The sequence below is a fragment of the Ranitomeya variabilis genome, chromosome 1, assembly GCF_051348905.1.
Source record: "Ranitomeya variabilis isolate aRanVar5 chromosome 1, aRanVar5.hap1, whole genome shotgun sequence".
Taxonomy (NCBI): Eukaryota; Metazoa; Chordata; class Amphibia; order Anura; family Dendrobatidae; genus Ranitomeya; species Ranitomeya variabilis.
The window spans coordinates 683,924,619-683,939,338 of NC_135232.1; the positions used below are offsets into that span (position 1 = coordinate 683,924,619).

General features: G+C 44.9%; 1 protein-coding gene across 6 annotated transcripts in view; it reads left to right on the forward strand.

Moving 5' to 3' along the window:
* LOC143776408 (snRNA-activating protein complex subunit 1-like) overlaps positions 1 to 7,460 on the forward strand; it is a 51,167-nt gene extending 43,707 nt beyond the window's left edge. For 4 of the 6 annotated variants that reach the window (XM_077265814.1, XM_077265807.1, XM_077265830.1 and 1 more), the window contains 2 exons: positions 4,770 to 4,847; positions 7,261 to 7,460. In XM_077265814.1, the coding sequence (XP_077121929.1) occupies positions 4,770 to 4,847; positions 7,261 to 7,334 (152 nt within the window). In that variant the 3' untranslated portion in view covers positions 7,335 to 7,460. The remainder of the gene's footprint in view (positions 1 to 4,769; positions 4,848 to 7,260) is intronic. The other 2 variants (XM_077265820.1, XM_077265797.1) reach the window with 1 other exon arrangement.
* The last annotated feature ends 7,260 nt before the right edge of the window (positions 7,461 to 14,720 follow it).

Consider the following 14,720-nt stretch of genomic DNA (forward strand, 5'->3'; position numbering starts at 1 on the left):
CATCTACTCTATTTGCAAAAAGAGCCTCCCCTTATCAGTTCTATTTGCCACAGGAGCCTCCCCCCATCTGCTCTATTTGCCACAAGAGCCTCCCCTTATCTGTTCTATTTGCCACAGGAGCCTCCCTCCATCTGCTCTATTTGCCACAAGAGCCTCCCCTTATCTGTTCTATTTGCCACAGGAGCCTCCCTCCACCTGCTCTATTTGCCACAGGAGCCTCCCCATCTGCTCTATTTGCCACAAGAGCCTCCCCTTATCTGTTCTATTTGCCACAGGAGCCTCCCTCCACCTGCTCTATTTGCCACAGGAGCCTCCCCCCATCTGCTCTATTTGCCACAGGAGCCTCCCTCCACCTGCTCTATTTGCCACAGGAGCATCCCCCATCTGTTCTATTTGCCACAGGAGCCTCCCCCATCTGCTCTATTGACCACAGGAGCCTTCCCTCATCTGCTTTATCTGCAGCAGGAGCCTCCCCATCTTCTCTATTTGCAGTAGGAGCCTCTCCCCCCCCCCCCCCATCTGCTAGGTCTGCAGCAGGAGCTTCCCCCCCATCTTCTCTATCTGCAGTAGTGCAAAATGAATGTTTAATATCACCTGTCAGTCATCTCCTAGCAAAAAATGGAAGAGATGAAAAGTAAACCCTCTCTATTTTCAAGGGTTTTTAGGGAACTTGTTGCCGCCAAAACGCTATTTACCTGCAGATGTGATATTTTGCCTGTAGACAGCATAGTAATCATGCCTGGCAGGCTTACTAGAAGAACAAAAACTACTTGAAAGGTATGAATGAAACCTCAATATTGGCAATGATCAATAGCATTTTATTACATTAGAGATACCAAAAAATAGACAAACAAGATAAACACAAGACTGAAAGACATTATATAAAATGTACACAGAAAATTAAAAAAGGAGGCAGAGCGGTATACACAGCACTATTAAGTTTGTGATAAATCTATGATTGTTATATATTTATAAACTAATAGTGCAGTGTATACCGTTCTGTTTCCTTTTTTAATTGAGTATATTTTATACCATGTCTTTCATTCTTGTGTTTTTTATCTTTTGTCTATTTTTTGGTTTCTCTAAGGTAATAAAATAATGTTTTTGATCATTGCCAATATTGTGGTTTCATTCATACCTTCAAACCGTTTTTTTGCTTTCATCTGTTAGGTCTACTTGATCATTGTTTAATATTTTTTACATATTTGTTTATACTGGGGTAAAAGTTTTCCTTCTTATTTAGGTTAAAAATAGTTTACTAGAAGAACAGTAGCTACAAGGAGAAAATTAGCTATTCTCCCTGCAGCCGCTCACTTCCAGTCATTGCAGGGAGCCGATAGACACCTTTCCTATATAGGGAGCATGCTGGATTCACTCCTCAGTATATGGATTGACCGCCTACTCTGCAGCATGTGTGTGCAGAGCGGCTGTCAGTCATTGTGGCTGTAACAGTTCCCTGGATGAGGGGAAGTGAGCGGCTGCTGGGACAGTATAGCTTCATTTTCTTCCTGTCAGTCACAATGTAAATGCTTTTTACCTGCAGATCACCACTAAATCTGCAGGTAAATGGTATTTTGGAAGATACAAGTTCCTTTTAAGGCTGGGTTCACAAACAGTTGATTTGGTGCAGATTCCTAAATCAAAATCTATAGCACTTCTGCGACAAAAAAAATCTTGTTATAATTTCTGCACTCAGTCATATGATTTTATGTGCAGTTTAGTTGTGGAAAATGCAACAAAATAATGCAGACCAGCAATTAAATCTGTGAATTTCAAAGTCCCCCTTGAAATTAATGGGTAAAAAGGGCACCAAAAAAATTATGCTTCTGCACATGTGAGCCGTGGTTTTCATGTAGAATACATGGAGTTAAAACGCTCATGCCTTGCTGGTACAGTACAATTTGCTTGTTTTACCTGCTAAAAAGCTGCATGTAAAGTGCAAACCAATTACCCAACGTGCACCGAGACTAATGACTCCAGAAAATCCTGAAGATTTGAGAAGGGCTTAAGCTGCGAGTTTTGGTTGGATTGATCAATAATCGTGATGAGCAAATAAACTCGTTACTGGAGATTTCTCGAGCACGCTCGGGTGTCTTCCCGATATTTTTTAGTGCTCAGAGATTTAGTTTTCATCGCCACAGCTGAATGATTTACATCTGTTAGCCAGCATAAGTACATGTGGGGGTTGCCTGGTTGCTAGTGAATCCCCACATGTAATCAAGCAGGCTAAGAGATGTAAATCATTCAGCTGCGGCAGAGGCGTAGCTAGGGGTTCAGCCCGGGGGGGGGGGGGGCGAGACATCTGAGTGGGCCCCTAACCTTTGATTACAACTATGGTGATGCACCCTAATAGTGGACGAGGGAGAACCTCATCAGATGATCCTGCTTCAACAACAAAAAAAAACATCTCCACAAGACCAATACTGATATTACCACCATATTGTGACCATATAGGGGTAGATACCAGTCCTACAAAGCATACAAGTGATCACAGTTACAGATGGTGTCTTACCACTGACGTTCTTTCTGATGGAATCGTTCACTTTTCCATCTGGCCCAGACCGACATGGCGACTTCTTCCACCCAGGACTCAGCTGCAGAGAATACAACAAAGACATATTTCACTTCTCATATTCCAGCCCCATCACCATCTATTCCCAACCTGCACAAACTCCTCATCCTGCTGATACCCCAATACTGAGCTGCTGCCGTATGTGTCCCTATTACTGCACCTGCTGTGTGATACAAATGCAATGCTCCTCATACTGCATCACATAGTAATGCCACCACTGTGCCCTTACATAGTACAATGTCTCCTTTGTGCTCTCACGGTAGCCCCATACTCTTCACAGGCCCCCACAGTAGTCCCCACACTGTATGATGGCCTACACTGTATGATGGCCCGACAGCAGCCTTCAAACTGTATAGTGACCCCTGCGTTAGCTTCCACACTGTATAATGACTCCTGCCTTAGGTCCCACGCTGTGTACCGTCCCCCACATTATTTACCACACTTTATAATGACCCCTCCATTAGCTTCCACACTGTATAATGACCCCCGCATTAGTGTCCACGCTGTATAATGACCTCCGCATTAGCTTCCACGCTGTATAATGGAACCCGCTGTAGCTCCCACTCCTTGGATTCTGGTCACTGTCTGTCCCTCTCTGTGGGCTGATACTTGCACAGCCCTGAAATATATGACAAAGACCTAAAATAGAAGAAACTGCCAGTGGGTGTGTATAGAGGCCATCATATGGGTATAGCTCCCTGAATGTGTCCAGGTATCCCTAAAGGAATACCCTTGTCTGGACAAGACCGCAAAGAGGGAAACGGAAATGAGGGAACCAGAAAAAAGAGGGGGAGGTAGAATATTACCAATCTAAAGAAAAAAGTACACCCCCTGGCTCTTCTGTTCCTCTTTCCTCTTCTCCCCCTTGGGGATCTTGTGGTCTAGACTGGGTATATGTAAATGGACCCGCACCCATTTACCCATACACACACTGTATACGCCATACGCACCACACACCCACTGTATACACCGTACGCACCACACACCCACTGTATACACCGTACGCACCACACACACTGTATACGCCGTACGCACCACACACAAACAGTGTATACACTGTACACACCACACACACACACACACACACACACACACACACACACACACACACACACACACACTGTATACACCGTACACACCACACACAGTATACGCCATACGCAACACACACACTGTATACACCGTACGCACTACACACAGAAACACACACAGTATACGCCATATGCACCACACCCAGCCAGCACTGTCCTGGCTCCTGACTGCAGCTTCCGCCATTCAGCATTGTCCTGGCTCCCATCTGCAGCCGCTGCCTCTCAGCACTGTCCTGGCTCCCATCTGCAGCCGCCGTCTCTCAGCACTGTCCTGGCTCCCATCTGCAGCCGCCGCCTCTCAGCACTGTCCTGGCTCCTGTCTGCAGCCGCCACCTCTCAGCACTGTCCTGGCTCCCATCTGCAGCTGCTGCCTCTCAGCACTGTCCTGGCTCCCATCTGCAGCCGCTGCCTCTCAGCACTTTCCTGGCTCCCATCTGCAGCCGCTGCCTCTCAGCACTGTCCTGGCTCCCGTCTGCAGCCGCCGCCGTTCAGTTTTGTTCTGCTGCTGCTGTCCTGCAGATGAAAGCCAGAGAGGTGCACAGCGGATGATTGAGTTCAGGCAGTTGTAGCTTGAACACTGTGAATCAAGATATGACAAAGTGCTTGGTGTGCACTTGGGTGGGCGCAACGGTGCACTGAGCCCATGGCCACGCCACGGAGGCACCAAAGCCCCTTCACATGCATACAAAATATCAAAATATTTCTATCCTCTTGTCAGACTGCATACACAATCATTGCAGGCTCAGGGGTCTTGTTCTGTCACCGATCTGCTGTGGGACGTCTTTCTATTACTGCTTTCAGCCATGTAACATGGGCTGATAACGAGGCCAGGTTTATTCTCAATCATTGGCCCGTGTACACATGGCAGCGATCATTCTCCTGTTGATCATGTCTGTTGTACAGCTGTCGGCTGCTCATCTTGTAAAGCTGGGATGTATTGCAGATTGTATTAGGAAGTGTTTATGCCCATATAGTGTGCAGAGACCCCCCCCCCCCCCCCCCCCGTACAGCCTTTTTAGAGCTGCCCCGGGAAACGTATCTCTGGCCAGTGTGTGTAGTCACAGGATTCTTCTCAATAACATCCCAATAATATCTTTGATTTTTAGCTCAGACACCATTGCCTCAGCGAAAATCTGAGAAGATGCCAGTAATTCCAGAGGAGGACTCCTCATCCAGTAGTGAAGGTATGACCATCGGCATATACTCTGACTGTATACGTCTACTCTTTTATTTTCAGCTATTTGTATGACTGCACTGCACTAGGAGCATCTCTCACGTTCCTCCATGTCCCCAGGCTGTGTCTGGTGCGTCAGCTTAGCCTCCATGTACCACCAATATATTGGGATCCCATGATGTCATGGGTAATACATTTTTGTGTTTGGATTTAAAGGTATTGTCGGGTAGGCTAAAAAATGGCTATGGTTGGAAAAAGCATAATATGATGAAAAGTCACCTCTTAAACCCCCCTCTGCACCTGTGCTGACTTTGTGAATCCCCACCAGACTTTTTTTTCAACAATGACCTGCCATCAATCCGCAGGACCACTGCAGCCAATAACTGGCCTCAGCTATATTGCTGGAATGTACAGCTTGATACTGTGTAGGCCAGAGATTGGCTGCAGCGGTCACATAGTTGTATGTAACATCACCATTACAGACAAGGAAACCAGGTACAGCAGGGACCATACGGTATCTGGGGATCTAACAGGAGAGCATTGCACTTTGCGTGTCTGCTCATTCCAGAGCTCTACACTTATGACCAGTTTTTTTGATAGAGCAGTGGGAGATCGGGTGAACCGATGTGTAAGCACCAACACCACATAAGAGAAAACTTGAGAAACGGTAGGTACAGCCTAAGTAAACATGTCAGGAGACTGGGATCCATGTACAATATGGGTTGGTTATTTTTCCTGGAAATCTACGACTGATTGACAATGACCGATCCGTTTGTCAATAAAGCGGGCTTCAACAGTCCAAGTTTGGACCCTGATGCACAGACTGGCTGGGGGTCTCCTGAGCATCCTCGCCTGGTACATGTATCAGGGTCCATATCTTTAAGGTTAATGTTGGATGTATAATGCCCCACAGTGTAAGGCTGTGAACAGGAATCTTTGGGCTGAAAAGTTTTACAATGGTTGCAAAGTAGATAAGAATTTTAATTTCTCCTCCCACGTGTTACTTTTTTTTCCCTTGTAGAAATCGACCTTCAGTGTGGATTTTTTTTTTCATACACAGCTTCTTAATTGGTGCTTTTGATAAACTGAATTTATTGCACAAATTCTAAATTGGAGTTTAATGTAGAATCTGAAATAAACATTTATTTTTGGCCGATTTTGCTTTGGATTAATTACATGTCCACAGCAAAATCTACGAGTCCAGCATTAGAAGAAAAAAATAAACATTTTGTAAACAAACGTGATATTCCCCGCTGCTGATTTATCCACAACTAGCAGTGCCTCCATCTCGCGTAACCGCTGCAGCCAGTCACAGGTTTGTAGCAATCACAGTGCCATAATGCTCTGACAGCAGCATGAAAACACTTTTAGGACAGCAGTATAAGGAAATATATAGAGAGCTGGGTTAAGGTATGATGCAAGTGTGGAAAAAATTCAGCAAACTAAGAATACTTTTAAAAATAGTTCTATTAATAGTTTGCGTTTTGCAAAAAAAAAAAATCTAAATCACATAAATATTGGGTGACTGCTTTTTACTTTATCAGTTCTTCTAGGAGTACTTGTACACAGTTTTTGCAGGAACTCGGCAGTGAGGTTGTTCCAAACATCTTAAAGAACTAACCACAGATCTTCTTGTGAAAATCCTTCATGTGATACCAGACAGACTCGATGATGTGGAGATCAGGGCTCTTTGGGGGCCGGATCATCTCTTTCAGGGTTTTTTGTTCTTAATGACATGCTGGATGTTTGGGGTCTTGGAGAATACATTTGGAACAAATGTCATTAAGAACTGTCTTCTGCATAAAGAAGAATGAGAAGTCCTGAAGTGATGGTCCGGCCCACACAGAGCACTGATCTCAGCATCATCCAGTCTGACTGGGATTACATGAAGACACAGAAGAATTTACACAAGTGACATCCACAGAAGATCTGCGGTTAGTTCTCCAAGATGTTTGGGACAACCTCCATGCCGAGTTCCTTAAAAAACCATGTACAAGTACCTAGACCAGCTGATGAAGCTAAAGGGCTGTCGCACTGCATATTGATGTGATATAGCTTTCACTTTTGTTCAGTCATATTGCATTTTATTATAAAAAGATAAACTATTAACACTTTTTTTCCATAACGGTCTGAAGCTTTTGCACAGTATAATGTCTATATAAATGTTTTGGGTTTTTTTTCCTTTCCTTGCAAAATACTTTTGTTTTTTCCACAGATAGTGTTTGCAGCTAACTCACAAGCTGTGAACACACCCTATTGATGAGCTGAATGGTAACGCCCATTTGTCAGTTTAAAATGTCCAATAGAGAAAACAGATCAGCAATGTGAAGGAAGCCAGAAATAATGATCAGTTCTGATATTGTGTAGTGTGATGGTAGATGTGGAGTTATAGTAAAATCCCTGCTCTTCTTTATTGACCTTAGCAGATGTTCCAGCTTCAAAAAGACAGAGAAAAGACGAAGATTCTCCATCTTGGATGCCAAGCGGATACAGTTAGGAATGCTCCAAGATGACCCATGGACAGTTGTATATAGGTGTAATATTTCATTTTGATCTCTCCACAATATTCGTCACTGTTTATCTTGTCAGGTTAATTATTAATAAATACGAAAAGTCACTTGTATATTAAGTCACTTGTATATTATATCCCATGTTCCCAGAGCAACAGAGAAAAGATTTAGTAATAATAGGACTATCCCCAAAAATTCGGACAATTCCGAAACAAAACAAGTCTGTGCAGCATGTAGAGGCAGTGTGTTATAGAGCTGCACCTCACACACTCCTGTACAAGCAGTTAATGGTGGTCACTGAGACAAAGAGCAAGATCATGAACTGCAAAATGGGAGCTCATAAAATGTCTGAGCTTACAAAAATAGCGCCACTGCTCTCAATGGGGCATGTCTGGTACTGTATCTTAGGGTACCGTCACACCGTGCAATTACGATCGCTACGACGGCACGATCCGTGACGTCGCAGCGTCGTATGACTATCGCTCCAGCGTCGTAGACTGCGGTCACACTTTGCAATCACGGCGCTGGAGCGATGCCGAGGTTCGCTGGTAACCAGGGTAAACATCGGGTTACTAAGCGCAGGGCCGCGCTTAGTAACCCGATGTTTACCGTGGTTACCAGCGTAAAAGTAAAAAAAAACAAACCGTACATACTCACCATCTGATGTCCGTCAGGTCCCTTGCCGTCTGCTTCCTGCTCTGACAGTGCTGGCCGTACACTGAGAGCAGAGCGCAGCGGTGACGTCACCGCTGTGATCTGCTCTCACTTTCCGGCCGGCGCTCACAGTCAGAGAGGGAAGCAGACTGCAAGGGACCTGACGGACATCAGATGGTGAGTATGTACTGTTTTTTTTTTTTTACTTTTACGCTGGTAACCACGGTAAACATCGGGTTACTAAGCGCGGCCCTGCGCTTAGTTACCCGATGTTTACCCTGGTTACCAGCGAACGCATCGCTGGATCGCTGTCACACACAACGATCCAGCGATGACAGCGGGAGATCCAGCGACGAAAGAAAGTTTCAAACGATCTGCTACGACGTACGATTCTCAGCAGGGTCCCTGATCGCTGCTGCGTGTCAGACACTGCGATATCGTAACGATATCGCTAGAACGTCACGAATCGTACCGTCGTAGCGTTCAAAATTGCACTGTGTGACAGTACCCTTAGGGCCATTTACCCCTGCAGGATGCAGGACAAGTCTGCTTTGTTTTTATGCTCATTTAACACCACCAGAAAAAAAGTAAACGGAGTGCAACTTTCCTCAGCCAGTACGTGAATGCCTGCACTCCTCCGATTACAAGGTCCCTTTTGTCACATAATGCCTGGTGGAGGCGCCCAGGAGGCTGGGGTAGGACGCCAGCCGAGGAAGTGTGCTCTGCCCTAGTACCGATGTGGTCATCGGCTAGACCAAAGTCCTACAAACCAACTTATATAGAAAAGAAATACCAAATGTACTAATGAATATGAAAATTGGATACTATAAAGCACAGATAAATCCAAAAAGAAAAAAAGTATCCAACATGCCAAATATCACATATATAAACTTTATTGGGTAACAATTAAAACATAATTGTACAACAACATAAAAAATCATGCATAACATAAGAAGACAAAGGTGATTAAAACATAAAGATGACAAAGCGAGGTACGCCGCCCGGCCAGCACAGGAATTTAATTATAAAAATCCATCCAATATTAGTAACCAAAGTAGCAATGGTAATGCTGCCTGCGACATATACACTTAATTAATATACATGTGTATGTATATATATATATATATGTATGTGTGTGTATGTGTGTGTGTGTGTGTATATGTATATATATATATATATATATATATATATATATATATATATATATATATATATATATATATATATATATATAATTATACTAGATGGTGGCCCGATTCTAACGCATCGGGTATTCTAGAATATGCATGTCCATGTAGTATATTGCCCAGTTACGTAGTATATTGCCCAGTTAACCAATACACTTCACAGTCTGGCCTCCAGGGGGAGCTAAGGGTGCTATGTATTAGGCCACTCCTCACAATCTGGTAAAACTGGGGGTTGGATAGGAAGTTAGAGAGAAGCTGACTGGGAATCGAACAGGCAACACCCTGTGGCAGAGGGTGTTGCGGGGAGAGACTCAGGGGGGTCCCTGTCAGGGGTGGGATCCTGACAGAGGCCTGGCGAACAGAGAGAACGTTACGGGACCGCGCCTGCCCTAGATAGCGGCGGTGCCCTAAGAAAGGACAAGAAGCGAGGTATATTGTGCTGAGTGAGAAACGAGATCAACACAACAAGGAGAAATACCAGTAGGAGTCGTGCTGTAAGACGAGGCAACATCCTACTGAGGCGCGTAGCCGGTGGCCGGAACGCCGAGGAAGTACTAGGCTCCAAGCAATACTTCAAACCTACGGCAGGACAGTCAGCTATCGGCGGGCTGTCTCACACAAATCACCTACGAAGACACAGGGGGCAACAATAGGAGAGGGGCGACACTAGGGTCCCGGAAGAGCTCCGAGCCTACCCGTCATACGGGTGCGTCCTAGCCATATCATCTGGGGGACGAAGAAGAACATCATAATCGAGTTGTGAGGGAACACGAGAAACAGACACAACAGTTGTGGGGACTATCCCGTAAGCACAGCAGGGGAGGACCGCAACACACAAGCGCTAGAAGGTAGGCACAGATTTCCACCTGCAAAGGGAACTCTGGAGGTGCCATCGGACCGGCCGGACTTGCGCAGCCTGGTTAACCGTATTCCGGACTGAGGATCCTGAAGCCTTCAGTAAAGAGGTAAAGAGACTGCAACCTGGTGTCCTTGTTATTTACTGTGACCAGCACTGCACCGCACTACCACCACCATCCACACCTTTCATTGGGCGCCCCTCAGCAGGGTCACGGACCGGGTCTAGCCACCGTGACAATCCCAGAGCAGAGACTCGGAGGCCCGGTACCGGGTACCCCTCGGCCCTGCGGCAGTGGGGGCGCTGCATAGCAGCATGTCTCCCCAGTGTCAGACTGGGGTGTTTAGAGCCCAATAGACGAATGCGAAGGGTCACCCACAGCTGCAAGAAAAGATTTTCTTTTTGATCTTATGAAACATCAATATCTGACAAATTAAAAAAAATCTTAACATAGTCAATATCTTTGTAACTCCGAACGTCTTAAAAATTTTTTTAAATTCCTGCTATTCTATTTGATTGGGCTAAACCTCTATGCCTTTAATGTCTCCGCCACCTCCCCCAATACATCCTACATTATTCTTAGTTGTTTTCCTTCATGTAGAATGAACCTACAAGGAAAGAAAGGGTTTATTTTAATTCCGATATTTTGGTCCCATTGACTTGCATTGGTATCGGCGATATCCGATATTTTTTGATTATCGGCCGATCCAATCCGATACCGATACTTTCCGATATCGGAAGGTATCGCTCAACACTAATTGCGACGTATTGCCACACGTCGCAACCTTCGTGCGACGGTTGCGTCGTGTTTTGGGGACCGCCGCAACAAAAAAATGTTACATGTAACGTTTTTTGTGCATCTAGTCCGCCATTTTCGACCGCGCATGTGCGGCCGAAACGCCGTGCCCTCCTCCCCGGACCTTGCAATGGGGCAGCGGAAGCGTCGTAAGACTGCTTCCGCTGCCACGTCGGGCATTTTTTTCACAGTATGCGTCGGTGCGTCGGGCCGACGCAGTGCGACGACCCCGTACCGACGCTAGTGTGAAAGCAGCCTAATGCAACTGGTGCTGTATTGCAGGGTAGTCTGTAACCATGGAAATGAGAAGTGTATACTGCAATAGAAAGATGAGTCAAGCCAACAAAGGAGGCAATGTGGACAATTACAAAATACTAGTAAGTGCCATAGATTTACTTTCTGTACACAGTCAATATCATTTATTAATGTGAAACAGCCCGTTTAAGAAGCAAAAAAGGGACAAAGGAAGTTTGAGAAAAAAAGGGGAAAATAACAAAAGTTTATATTTTTGGTTTATCGCTTTCCACTCCCACCATTCTCGCAGCCATAGCTTTATATATTCATATAGTTTTATGACCAGCTTATCTTTTTGCAGGACAATTTGTAAGTTCTAATGGCTGCACTTAATATTAGGTTCAAGTGGAAAGCAGAAAAAAAAGCAAAATGGGGTGCAAGTTGAAAAGAAAATTCAATTATGTCACAGTTTTATGGCTTTTATTTTAATGCCGTTCCCCACGTGCTCTGAGGAACCTGTCAGCAGGATTGTGTTCAGCAAACTACACACAGTGTCAGGTCGGCGCCGTTATACTGATTACAATGAGACCTGGTGCTGAAATCCGTCTTGTGGTTGTTGTTTAATCTTTATTTTCAGTATTGAGTTAATGATATGCTTGTGCTTCGGGGCGGCCTGTGGGGGTCTTCATGTGATGCTCTGATTAGCTATTCATAATGCAAAATGCTGACAGGTCACTGATCCCTCACTGACCCGCCCCCTAGTTTCCATAATGAATACAATCACATAGTGAATAAAAAAAATAAACGCTTTTGCAGGCAGATGCCAGCCTTGGCCCCTGCATTGCAGCATAATTGCATGGTTACTGTGCACTTAATCCCTTTTGCAGATTTACTTGAGCAAAAATAAAATATCAATTTTGTCAGTGGCACTTGGGGCACCTGTGCAATAGCAGCTATCGGTTTGTATAGAGATCCGATAGCTGCAACTGCGCATGCGCCATCGTCGCCATCTTACTAGAGAAGATTTTAAAAATCCTCATCAAATATGGCGCCGCTCGCGCTTGTGCAGTAGCAGCTGTCGGGGATCGCCAAGGGATCAGTGACCTGTCAGCAGTCTGCATTATGAATACCTAATCAGAGCACCACATACATGAACCCCGTCTTAGGACTCGAGCATATCAGCACCACAAAACTGAGAATAAAGATTAAGAAACAACAAGATAGATTTCATCAGCAGGTATCATTGTAATCAGTATGACGCCGTCGACCTGACACTGTGTGTCGGTTACTGTGCACAATCCTGCTGACAGGTTCCCTTTGACGTCCTTCTCCAGGTCAGTATGACTACAGCAGCACAACAATAAGTAGAGCTTTACTTGTGTTTACTAGAAAAAAAAACTAAATGTGGGAACATTTTTATTCTGCTTTTTTCATTGCCATATTCTAATATATTTTTTTATTATTTCCGGATCTGTGTGAGAGCTCATTTTTTGGTGTCACAGCCTTTACTTTTTAATTATATGATTATATAGTGTGTATCACTTTTTGAATAAATTTGATTCGATATTTTCACAGATGTGACGTCACTAACCAAAAGGAGAATCAGCCATTTAGATTTCTTTTCTATTATGCTGTTTGCCGTATGGAATAAAAAAATATATTGTAATAGTGCAGGCAACTTCAGATGGTAGAACACTTGGTCCTTGAGCATAAGATCAAAAAGAAAATCTTTTCTTGCAGCTGTGGGGTGACCCTGCGCATTCGTCTATTGGGCTCTAAACCCCCCGGTCTGACACTGGGGAGACATGCTGCTGCATCATTGGGAGAGAATGGAAAACCCCTTGTAGCATTAGTGAGATAGAAGTCATGGGACAAGCCAAGTAACAAGCAGAGGAAAGAAACGGGGGCGCACCAAAATCATATATAATTAGTCGTAATGGGGTGCAATACTGAGTCTATAAATAGCAATATGCAAAAACCAGAAAAGATAGACTCATATAGTATGCACAACCACACAAATGAAAAGCATGTATATATGGATATATCAAAAACACACCTTTATTGCAACTCAGAAAAACACATTAAAAACATCTAAAACATGAGAAACATGTATAAAAACACCATACCCCAAAAAATTCAGATGAAAACCCCCCATAAATATGCAGGTAATCTCATATAAATGCATACAAATATGTCAAATATATGCTCAAGTAAGTTCCTCCTAATATAAATGGCCCATAGGTACTAATTGTCCTGACCTAGTGCCTAGAAATTCCGCCGATGGAAAAAATGTGTATGCTACCAATATATACACATGCACCATAGGCAGGTGAGAAACATAATATTCAGGGTAATCCAAATAGATACTACCTGTTGGTAATCAGATAGCAGCAGAACAAAGCTGTCAAGGATACAGCAAGCGTGGGAGGACAGGAACCTAGAGCCAGGATTCAATCCCCATACAGCAGACTGGGGGGGGGGGGGGGAAATAGGAGAGAGGAGGGGGGGGCCACAATAGCCCAAGGCAATACAGGAGGTATGGAGCCGGGAAAGCCCCACGCGTATCGCTGCCTCAGCAGCTTCGTCAGGGGAAGTGACTGAGGGCATAATAGGCGGGTTTAAATAGCATGTCTGATAAGGCAAATTACGTACCAGTGTGTGGACTGTCATGTACCAAGGGGAGGATAGAGGCGCGGGAGACACCATGTTCGTCAAGTTAGGGGAGGCGGCATAATGCCGGGATAGAGGCAGCGTCCATCGGGTACAGTGCGCATGCGCACACCGCAACTCCGGATAGGGTCGCGTTTTTCACGCGCCGTCCCTAGCCGGCAGGACACTGAAGAGCGAAGCCGCCGGAAGTGTGAAAAGAAGTAAAGGCACAGTTGAAGGGGCTGCATTGGAGCCGCAGGAAGGGTGGAATAGAGGCCAATAAGGCAATGAATATTAGTAAAGGCACCAGGGAAGACTGTGTTGAATTTATCAATGGTCTTAATTCTAACTCCCATAACATCTTTCTAACCCATTCTATCTCCAATAGCTCCATCAACTTTTTGGATCTGAGGGTCTTTGAGAGGGGAGATCACTTGGTGACGGACCTTTTCAGGAAACCGACAGCAACAAATGCCCTCTTAGAGTTTAACAGCTCCCACCCCTGGCATATCAAGGTTGGTGTCCCTACGGGGCAATTCTTACGCATCAGACGCAATTGTACTCTGGACCAAGATTTTTTGACACAAGCTCGGGATCTGACAGATCGTTTTAGACAGAGGAACTACCCGAAGCGGGTGGTTTCCACGGCTTTTCAGCGAGCAAAACAACAGGATCAAACTTCCCTCCTGACTTCCAGCAGACGTCCTCGGCAACCACAAACAAAATTCATCACGGAATATAATGATAGCTGGGGACAGGTAAGAGCAATCTTGACCAGACATTGGCCCATATTACAAACGGACATCCAAACGACTGAAATCATCAGTAGCAGGCCACTCCTGACTTCTAGAAGAGCCCCTAATTTGAGGCAGCTGTTGACTAAGAGCCACTTCTCCAGGCCCACGGTTAAATTAAACAGGGGCATCGTCCTTAAGGGGTCATTCCCCTGTGGGGAATGTAATGTTTGCCCTTTCATGGAACTCACGCGAGATTCATT